General features: G+C 42.2%; 1 protein-coding gene across 1 annotated transcript; it reads left to right on the top strand.

The window, feature by feature from the left end:
• The first annotated feature begins 3879 nt into the window (after positions 1-3879).
• On the top strand, positions 3880-10706 carry LOC148201548 (uncharacterized). Its single transcript, XM_088109427.1, has 6 exons — positions 3880-3924; positions 3997-4078; positions 4595-5079; positions 5182-7008; positions 7314-9450; positions 9505-10706. The coding sequence occupies exons 1-6, from the start codon at positions 3880-3882 to the stop codon at positions 10704-10706; spliced, it is 5778 nt and encodes a 1925-aa protein (XP_087965553.1).
• Positions 10707-11152: the final 446 nt, after the last annotated feature.

Below are 11152 nucleotides of genomic sequence, written 5' to 3'. Positions count from 1 at the left end.
TGAGTACTCGTGCGACCGTTCGCGTCGGCCTAGTACTCATTACCTTCTTTTTCTCGAAAATATTAAAAACATAAAAATCTCCAAAAATTAAAAACATCTGCTTTTTCAAACAAACAAACAGTCTTTCAGCTAGAACTACGTAACCCTGATTTCTCATTTTGAATGAGAATACGTAGGAGCAAGGTCAATCCTTGTCGGGCCCAAAAAACTAAAAAAAATATGTTTTGTTTATTTTTATTTTTATTTTAGGGATAGTTAAACATTTTGAAACCCATATCAAATTCGCGTATTTAGTTAAAGGTACTACCTTAGGGCTGGCGTTGTAGGGTGCTAATACCTTCCCTACACGTAACCGACTCCCGAACCCAGAATCTGGTTTTCGTGGACCGTGCTTTATCGTTTTGAGGTTTTTCCATAGTTTTCCATAATAAACTATGGTGGCGACTCCAAATCTCTTTTCAAAACCCGTTTCTTTTTTGGATCGTCGTCCCGTCGCGATTCCGGTCGCGACAGATGGCGACTCCGCTGGGGACGTTTAGAGAGTCGAGCCATTTAATTAGATGCGCGAATTGGGTGTGGTTTTGCTTTGTGTTTTTCTTTCCCTTTTCTCTATCTATGCTTGATATTCGGAATAACTGCAATAACTGTGGAATATTGAACCCTAGGGTAGACAATATGTTTATATCTGCCTGGGAATTTTTCTGGTTGTTTTGCAGGTGAGGGTTTGGGTGTGCATAATTTCCTCCCTTCACACACACACTTTTGGCATATCATGAGTGGGGCCCTATACCCGGGTCTGAGCGTAGCTTAGAATTAGAGGAGTTGTGTAGCGGTGTCACTCTGGGATGTACTTCCTGTTTGGCTATCGTGAGAACTCCAGCTAGAGTCTGTTCTCTTCATATGTGTTTTCACACCTAGTTGATTACTCGACTGTTGTGGAGATGCTATGAAGGGGGCCATAGCTCTAGTGACCTTTGACCTTTAGGTTCAGGAAATCATCCTTGTGAGATTGCATATACTTGACCTTGAACTCAAAGCAGTGAACCTTTGGTAGGGCACGATGGGAGGAATATATGCTTCTGTAACCCTCACGCTGTTCGTTTTTTTATGATATTACATTTCATACCATGCATGTGTTTTGTTTTGTCATGTTATTTTATTATCATGCATCATATTCATACATCATTTAGTAACATGTTAATTTTAAGGGAAATCACAGGTACCTACTTGACTTCATACGAGATGGATGTTAACACAAGATCTAATGCTACACAGCATACCAACTCTTCCGATTTAAGAAAGAAGTATAGTCTAAGGACTCATGTTGGAAATTTGACCGGGCTGATAAACTTGGGCAAAAGGCTTAAGACTATAAAGAGAGAAACCTTTCAGAGAAGATATGGAAATTTGTTGAATTTAATGGAGGTTGAAGTACAAATACCCGCTATCACAGCCTTGGCACAATATTATGATTCTCCGCTTCGATGTTTCACATTTCAAGACTTTCAGTTGGCGCCAACCATAGAGGAGTTCGAGCATATCTTGGGTTTGCCATTGGAGGGCACCACTCCCTATCAACATTTAGAGCATCATGCCTCTATACCCACCATTGCTGCCATCATGAAATTACATCCCAAGGAGCTTGAAGACAGGATGATGATGAGGAATCAAGTGCATGGGTTATCACAGGGATATCTAGAGCAGTATTTACATCATCTGGCTGATAAAGAAGATTGGGAAACTTTCATGGATGTATTAGCCCTCACCATATATGGCATTGTCTTGTTTCCCAAAATAGAAGAATTTGTGGATTATTCCGCGATAGACGTCTTCGTGGCGAGTAAAACTAGATCAGAGAATCCTGTAACAGCAGTTCTTGCAGATGTTTATGGGACTTTAAGTTTTTGCCATGAGAGAAAGGGAAAGAAGATTCTTTGTTGCTTACCGGCGTTGTATACATGGATGACAACGCGCGTGTTTAAGGAAATGGTCGACGTTAAGAGTCTATCAGAGAATTTGTCACACCAAGGGCTTAAAGGTAAAGGAGGAAACGATTGGGCCCGATTCCTTGCTGGCTTGAGCGAAAGAAGTATAAAATGGCGCCTTCCTTGGCTCGGAAATAAACTGGCTATACAACATTGTGGTAGTTTTCCTAATGTACCTCTTATAGGTGCCCGGTACTGTATCAATTACAACCCTCTTTTGGTGCAAAGACAATTTGGGCATCCTATAAAAGGGGCACCTTCATCAGATTACCTTGCTACTCTATTCATTTATTACGAAGACGGGCATTTCATCGAATTGTTAAGAAAGGTTAAAAGCGCCTGGGAAAATGTTGTTCGAGCAGAGAAGGACTTAAGGGATGGAGTAGTGGATAGCAGGGTTAGTTATCACACCTGGATTCTGGAGAGAGTGAAAGTAGTCAAGTTGCCCTTCAAGCCAATCAAGGATCAATCAGCTAGTGAAGGACCATCCCAAGCTCCTGAAAGTGAAGAGGTGCAACAACTAAAAGCTGAGATGGAGAAATTGAAAATAAGGAATGCTAGGTTGGAAAACGAATTACAAAGGGCGCGTAATGATCTTGTGGATATGAAAAATGATAATGAAGAAAAGTCGCGGGCTTATGAAAACCTTGTCAAAAGCCAGAAGGCTGAGAGGGATTACACATTTCGAGTAAAACAGGATCTAGCTGCCGCGAGTAAGGAATTATCCATGAGGGTAAATGAGAAGAAGGTGGCTTTAGAAGAGGGAAAGGAGTGGAAGCACCTCTACGAAGAAGCCAAAAGAGATAAACGAGAAGCCCTAAAGAGATTAAGAGAAGCGCAGATTCAGATAGAAAAAGCGGGGCATGAGATGAAAGAGATGGCTATGTCGTTCGAGGCGGATATGAATAGGGAGCGTTGGAAGTTAACAGAAGCAGAGGAAGAGCATCGAACTCTGATAAAACAAATGGAGGAATATATCGAGGAACAGGAGGAGCGATGGAGGTCGATAGATTTTGAAGAAAGGCATCCGGCCTTGATAAAGCGAATGGAAGAGCACATCGCCGAGCAAGAAATGGCTGTAAAGCACTGGAAGGAAAGATTCTCTCAGTTGGCTGCTTTGGCAAACGGGGCAATTGAAGACATCCCCAGGATGGTGTCGAATGCTGAAGCAAGCACTCATTTTTGTAACTCACCAGCGGAAATAGAATTGTTTATTAATCATTGTAAATGGTTGGTGGGAGAGATGAAATCTTTCATTGCCCGGGCGCGGGATTGATGTACATCGGAATTATATGTTTTGTTACTTAGACGATGTAATGGATCAAATTTTCTTTAAATGAAAGATAAGGGATGTTTGTTGGTATCGGCTTGTGTTAATTTTCCATCAGTATTGTCATCGTTATCCTGTGATTTCCACTTATCACTAGCATGCATCATGTTTTCTTTTGTTTTGCATTTTTCATCCTTATTTAATTTAATTTAATAAAAAATAAGCAGCAGTACAAGTGAGAAAACAACGGCAAATTTTCCACGACATCCGTACAGGACCAGAGCTAACTCGAAGGTCATGGAGAATTGGGAGCAGTCACACGAATCTATTAAGGCCGATGTTAGCCAGTTGAAGGATCAAATGGCCCAGATTTTGGCGGCTCTCGAAGCCCTAAAGACTACGGGAGGGGCGACGCCTGCGCAAGTCGAGGGAAGTGCTCAATATTACCCTCCGGTGTTCAGTTCTGGGAGCCAATCTGTTCCGTTCCCAATGTATGGATTGCCTCCAGGTTACACCCCACCTGTGGGAGAATACGCAGAAGGGGAGCAGACTTCATTCTCTTTCCCTACCACTGCTAACGTACCGCCAATCAGTACTCAGGGACCTGTCATAATGTCCGCACCTATGGTAAACGAGGGAATGCATGCAAACATGTCTGATGGAATACGAGTAACTCCGGTGCCACCTGTGATTACCGGAGAGGGCTTTTCTACAAGGGCTGCGCCATATACTTCTTTTCAGGGGGTAACTAGTAATGTTGATGGGGCAAAGGATAAACTGGAGAGCCTAGAGGCAAGGTTGAGGGCTGTTGAGGGGTATGAAAGTTATGGATTTGGGGATGTTTCCAGATTGAGCTTGGTTCCTGGCGTCAAAATTCCACATAAGTTCAAGGCGCCAGACTTTGAGAAGTATAAGGGAAATACATGCCCAAAGAGCCATCTAACCATGTTTTGCAGAAAGATGGCTGCATATGCTTATGATGAGCAGCTGCTCATTCATGTTTTTCAAGATAGTTTGGCTGGAGTGGCATTAAATTGGTATACCCATTTGGAGCCGGCTCGAATTCGTTGTTGGGCGGACTTGGCTGATGCTTTTGTGAAGCAGTATATATACAATACACATGTGGCGCCTGATCGTTTACAGCTGCAAAACATGTCTAAGAAAGACAACGAAAGTTTTAAGGAGTATGCTCAGCGGTGGAGGGAATTGGCTGCACAAGTTGAGCCACCTTTGTACGATAGAGAAATGGTGGCAATGTTTGTAAATACGCTCCAACCACCATTCTATGAACATATGGTGGGAAATGTATCTTCAAATTTTGCCGATATCATCGTGATAGGCGAGCGGATAGAGATCGGGTTGAAGAATGGGAAGATTGCATATGGCTCGTCGGTGAGTGCAAACTCCAAAAAACCCAATTTCAACTCAGGGAAAAGAAAGGAGGGAGATGTGCATGCAACATCTGCAACCCCCGTGTGGAGAGGTCAAGCTCCCACCCATAACTATCGACCATACTGGGGTCAACATCCACATGCAGCTAACGCGTCATTTGGTCATCAAATTAGGCCTCAACAACAACCGGGGTACTATCAACCACAATACATCCCGATGAATAATTGGAGGGGAGAGGCAAATGTAGGTTCCAATATGAGTGCGGGTCCCAATACTTATCCAAGAAGGAACCAAGAAAGAAATTATGTTAATTTTACTCCAATTCCTACAACTTATACGGATTTATTGCCTCAGCTTATCAAACAAGGGCTAGTTGTCGTTTGTCCCTTGAAGCCTTTGCAGCCTCCGTACCCAAGAGGCTATGATGCAGAGGCAAAGTGTAGTTATCATGGAGGGGCCGCTGGTCATTCTACTGAGAGGTGTCTGGCTTTCAAGCATAAAGTGCAGACTCTAATTGATTCTGGGTGGTTAAAGTTCCAAGAGGATAAACCTAGTGTCGAGTCCAATCCTTTATCTGGGCATGGAAGTGCTTCGACGAATGCTGTCGAAGTGAAAGAACATGAGCTGGTGAGAAATGTGAAAGAAGTTAAGAGCTCTAGGAGGTTTATCTTGGAGGCGTTGCTGAAAGTGGGTATCTTGAAGGGTGATTATGATGAGAGTATGGCATGCGCGCTCCACCCAGAGGTTGAGCACTCTATTGAGGAGTGTGTTGAATTTGAAGAAATTCTGCAAGACCTGCTAGATCGTGGTCTGATGCAGGTATGCTACAAGAGGGAAGAGGGTGATGTATTTGCACAAACTGGTGATGAATCCGACATGATTGTACCAGAACCATTGGTGATTCGTTTCACTAAGACTACCTCTATTCCACCAACTCAAGGAAGGTCGCCTGTGGTTATCCATGTACCAGCCCCTTTTCCTTACAAGAACGAAAAAGCCGTCCCATGGAGATATGGGACGTATGCGTCAGGCGAAACGCAAAGCGTTGACCCTGTCGTCAAAAACATATCAGGGATAGGGGGAATGACTAGGAGTGGTCGAATTTTCACATCACCTGAGTTGGCACGAGAAAGGGTTAATGATAATGAAGCAACGATAGCCGCGAAAGCAAAAGAATTCTTAAAGGGGAAGGGGGCACAGACAGAGGAAATCCCCGACAAGGAAGAGAAGAGAGAGGTTTCTGAAGAGGAGGCTATTGAATTTTTAAAATTCATACAACAAAGCGAATATAAGGTGGTGGAACAGTTAAACCGTATGCCTGCTCGCATATCCTTGTTAGATTTGCTCATGCATTCGGCATCACACAGAAAGTTGCTAATGAAGATACTCAGTGAGGCTCATGTGGAGCAAGGTATTTCATTGAATAAATTCGAGGGTATTGTTGGCAATATTGTTGCTAATAATTATCTCACCTTTACGGATGAAGAGATACCTGCTGAGGGAAGAGGGCATAATAAGGCTCTTCATGTCTCTGTGAAATGCCTGGACCATGTTATTGCGCGTGTTTTAGTGGACAATGGGTCCTCCTTGAATGTTATGCCGAAAGCAACCTTGGAAAAGTTACCTTGCGAAGGAATGCATATGAGGCCAAGTTCAATGATTGTGAGGGCGTTTGATGGCAGTAAGCGAGAAGTGATGGGAGAGGTGGAATTGCCAATACAAGTTGGCCCTTGTGTATTTCAAATAACATTCCAGGTTATGGATATCCTGCCAGCTTACAGTTGTTTGTTGGGACGCCCATGGATCCATTCGGCTGGAGTTGTGCCTTCTTCATTACACCAGAAGTTGAAGTACGTGATGGGAGATAAACTAGTGATAGTATCAGGAGAAGAGGATCTTCTGGTGAGTGGGCCATCATCCACACGATACATCGAAGCGGCTGAAGAAGCTCTCGAGATAGCCTTTCAATCGTTGGAGATTGTGGGAAATGCTTGTGTGGAACAGTTTCCAGTTAATCCTCGTTTATCATGTGCTTCTATTATGATGGCTAAGATTATGATAAAAGAGGGCTATGTATATGGGGAAGGTTTGGGCAAATATCGGCAAGGGCGAGCATTCCCTCTGGAGATCGTTGAAAACAAGAACAGATATGGCTTGGGGTACAAACCTACCCGGGAAGACAGGAAAAGGATGATTGAAGAAAGAAAAGAGCGCAGTTTGGCCCGTGCAGAAAGACGAGGGCCCAGAGAGAGCAAAATTCACATTGTTGACATCAAGGAAAGCTTCCGCAGTGCTGGGTGGATCAACATTGGCCAGATAGCAGCCGTGGAGGATGAAGAAAGGCCTCAAAGTTCGAGCTTTGTGTGGGCTTGCTCCCCTGATACTCAACTCAACAATTGGGAAACACTGGATTTACCTGTGATGCTTAATGTGAACAAAATGTAATAGTTTTAATTAAGCTTATAGTTTCGATTGGGGCTTTAGAACTGAAGTTTTGTGGATTGATTCTTTTTACTTTTCACTCAGCGTGACAATAAAGTTGCATTTCATCATCATTTGGCATTTTTTGTTTATCTTATTTATTTATACTTTTTCATAAATTTAAATGATGCAGATGTGACAATGATTGTTTTGAAAATAATGATATCAATGTTCCTAATTTTGAGCACCCTATCAATAATACGGAAGATGATTTCGAAGATGATGTGGAACCCTCTCCAGAACTGTTGAGATTAGTGGAACAAGAATCTAAGGAGATAAAACCCCATCAGGAGGAGATTGAAATACTCAACTTGGGGGAGAATGATGAGATAAAGGAGGTGAAAATCGGTACTAGTATGAAAACGGAAGTGAGGGAAAGGTTGCGTGCCTTATTGAAGGAGTTTAAAGATGTATTCGCGTGGTCTTACAATGACATGCCGGGTCTGGATACAGATATTGTGCAGCATAAGCTCCCACTCAAGCCAGAATGCCCTCCAGTCAAGCAAAAACTAAGAAGAATGAAGCCGGAAATGTCACTAAAAATTAAAGAGGAGGTCCAAAAGCAATTTGACGCAGGATTTTTGGCCGTGGCAAGATACCCACAATGGGTAGCGAATGTTGTACCAGTGCCTAAGAAGGATGGGAAGGTTCGAATGTGTGTTGACTATCGTGATTTGAATCGTGCAAGTCCGAAGGATAATTTCCCGTTACCACACATCGATACTCTGGTTGATAATACGGCCAAATTTTCGTTATTTTCGTTCATGGATGGATTCTCGGGATATAATCAAATTAAAATGGCACCGGAAGATATGGAAAAAACAACCTTTATCACGTTGTGGGGAACATTCTGTTATAAGGTGATGTCTTTCGGACTCAAGAATGCTGGGGCAACATACCAAAGGGCAATGGTGACACTCTTTCATGATATGATGCATAAAGAAATTGAAGTTTATGTGGATGACATGATTGCAAAATCGGAATCAGAAGAGGAGCATATTTTCAATCTAAAGAAATTATTGGAGAGACTGAGAAAGTACAAACTCAGGTTAAATCCTGCCAAATGCACGTTTGGAGTAAAGTCTGGAAAATTGTTGGGTTTCATTGTCAGTCAAAGAGGGATAGAAGTTGATCCGGACAAAGTAAGAGCGATAACGGAAATGCCTGCGCCCAGAACAGAAAAGGAGGTTCGAGGTTTTTTGGGAAGATTGAACTACATTGCTAGGTTCATCTCCCAATTAACTGATACTTGTGAACCAATGTTCAAGTTACTACGGAAAAACCAGGCCGTAGTCTGGAACGAAGATTGTCAAGTTGCTTTTGAAAAGGTCAAACAATACCTGCAAGACCCTCCTGTATTGCGTCCACCTATGCCAGGAAGACCGCTCATTTTGTATTTGACCGTATTGGATAATTCAATGGGTTGTGTATTGGGTCAGCATGATGAAGATGGGAAAAGAGAGCATGCTATATATTACTTGAGCAAGAGATTCACAGATTGCGAACAACGATATTCGTCGTTAGAGCGAACTTGTTGTGCACTGGCGTGGGCTACTCATCGTCTAAGGCAATACATGTTGAGCCACTCTACTTGGTTGATATCTAAAATGGATCCTATCAAGTATATTTTTGAAAAGCCCGCTCTCACTGGAAGGATAGCTCGATGGCAGATGCTATTGTCAGAGTACGACATTGTATATGTTACTCAGAAATCTATCAAGGGTAGCGCTTTAGCGGAATATTTAGCCCATCAACCCATTAGTGATTATCAGCCAATGCAACCTGAATTTCCTGATGAAGATATCATGGCTTTATTTGCTGAGAGCGAAGATGACAAAGATGAAAAAGCATGGACGGTATTATTCGATGGGGCTTCGAATGTAATGGGGCATGGAATAGGGGCAGTGCTTATCTCTCCTAAGAATCAATACATTCCAATGACGGCAAGGTTGTGTTTTAATTGCACGAATAATATCGCAGAATATGAAGCCTGTGCCATGGGAATTCGAGCAGCTATAGAGTCTAAAGCAAAAATTCTGGATGTATATGGAGATTCAGCTTTGGTCATCCATCAATTGAAGGGAGAATGGGAGACTAGGGATACTAAATTAATTCCATACCAAGCTTACATCAGGGGATTAATTGAGTATTTCGATTCCATCACGTTTAATCATATACCGAGAGAAGATAATCAATTAGCAGACGCATTGGCTACCTTGTCGTCGATGTTTGAAGTTGATCAAGATGCAGAATTGCCAATGATTGAAATGAAGAGTCATACGGAGCCAGCATATTGTCATTTCATCGAGGAGGAAGTAGATGGTAAACCTTGGTACTTTGACATTAAACATTATCTTAAGACTCGAGAATATCCAGAGAAGGCATCCGAAAACGATAAAAGGGCGTTAAGGAGATTGGTTGGCAGTTTCATTTTGAGTGGGGATATTCTATATAAGAGGAACCATGACATGGTTCTCCTTAGATGCGTAGATGCAAAAGAAGCCGAGCTGATACTAAAAGAAGTACACGAGGGTACATTTGGCACGCACATGAATGGGCACTCAATGGCCAGGAAGATACTGAGAGCGGGGTATTTTTGGTTGACTATGGAAAATGATTGCTGTACACATGTGAGAAAGTGTGAGAAATGCCAGGTATACGCAAGTAATATCAATGTTCCACCCATGACCTTGAACGTGTTGTCTGCACCATGGCCCTTTTCGATGTGGGGAATAGATGTCATCGGAGCTATAGAGCCAAAGGCGTCAAATGGACACCGTTTCATATTAGTTGCAATCGATTACTTCACCAAATGGGTTGAGGCTGCTTCTTATGCTAATGTGACTAGAAAGGTGGTGACCAAGTTCATAAAAAGGGAGTTGATTTGCAGATACGGGCTCCCTAATAGGATCATCACTGATAATGCCACTAACTTGAATAACCAGATGATGACAGAGTTATGTGAGGAGTTCAAAATTCATCATCTTAATTCTTCTCCTTATCGTCCAAAGATGAATGGGGCAGTAGAGGCTGCTAACAAGAATATCAAGAAGATTGTGCAGAAAATGGTGGTCACATATAAGGATTGGCATGAAATGCTTCCTTTTGCTTTACATGGTTATCGCACTTCGGTACGAACATCGACTGGGGCAACGCCTTTCTCGCTTGTATATGGAATGGAAGCAGTACTTCCATTTGAAGTGGAAATTCCGTCCTTACGAGTTTTAATGGAAACCCAATTAGAAGAGGCGGAGTGGGTTCAAGCTCGTTTCGACCAGCTCAATCTCATTGATGAAAAGAGACTAACAGCAGTATGCCATGGACAATTGTATCAAAGAAGAATGAAGAAGGCATTTGACAAAAAGGTACATCCAAGAGAATTTCATGAAGGTGAGCTGGTGTTGAAGAAGATCCTACCTATACAAAAGGATCATAGAGGCAAATGGACTCCAAATTATGAAGGGCCATTTGTAGTGAAGAAGGCATTTTCTGGTGGGGCACTAATTCTCACGAGAATGGACGGAGAGGAGTTACCATTGCCAGTTAATTCTGATGCAGTAAAAAAGTTTTACGCATGATGATTCCGTGATAGTGGATGCTATTAAAGGGATGTTGATATTATCTTCAACACTTATTGTACTCTGTGTTTTATTCAATAAATAAATTTCACGTGATTTCATTCATATTTTGGTTGTTCGCATTCCATCTGAAATATTGCATGTCACGCTGAGCTGTTAAGTAGTCAAGTGAAAATGAAAATGAAAATAAGTAAACGCGCGTTGATAAAAGCATCACAGGTATATCAGGTTGGCGAGCTCGGTCCTGGAGGATGTCGGAAAGGAAAAACGAAAAAAAAAGGAGTTACATGTTGAGTTTGTTGTTAATAAAGTTGTCAAAGACATAGTATGTTCGAAAACAGTTTTGAAAAATACCGTTGGTGAATACTTCCCTGATTCAAGGTTTTGGGTGTAACCGGTGTTCTTTTCTCGATAAAGCATCTGCATTCACATTACTTGAACCCTAA

Source organism: Vigna umbellata, chromosome 3 (assembly GCF_029865625.1).
Source record: "Vigna umbellata cultivar VRB3 chromosome 3, Vumbellata_1.0, whole genome shotgun sequence".
Classification (NCBI taxonomy): Eukaryota; Viridiplantae; Streptophyta; class Magnoliopsida; order Fabales; family Fabaceae; genus Vigna; species Vigna umbellata.
Note: the sequence above shows the minus strand (reverse complement) of the source record. Positions and strands in the feature narration are given on the sequence as shown.

What these genes read in the sequence shown, in the direction of transcription:
- LOC148201548 (XM_088109427.1), top strand. Translation starts at nt 3,880, where the DNA reads ATGGTAAACGAGGGAATGCATGCAAACATGTCTGATGGAATACGA. An exon ending in GGCCTCAAAGTTCGAGCTTT is followed by an intron (nt 7,009 to 7,313) that starts GTGTGGGCTTGC and finishes CCTAATTTTGAG; the next exon opens with CACCCTATCAATAATACGGA. An exon ending in CATCGAGGAGGAAGTAGATG is followed by an intron (nt 9,451 to 9,504) that starts GTAAACCTTGGT and finishes GAGAATATCCAG; the next exon opens with AGAAGGCATCCGAAAACGAT.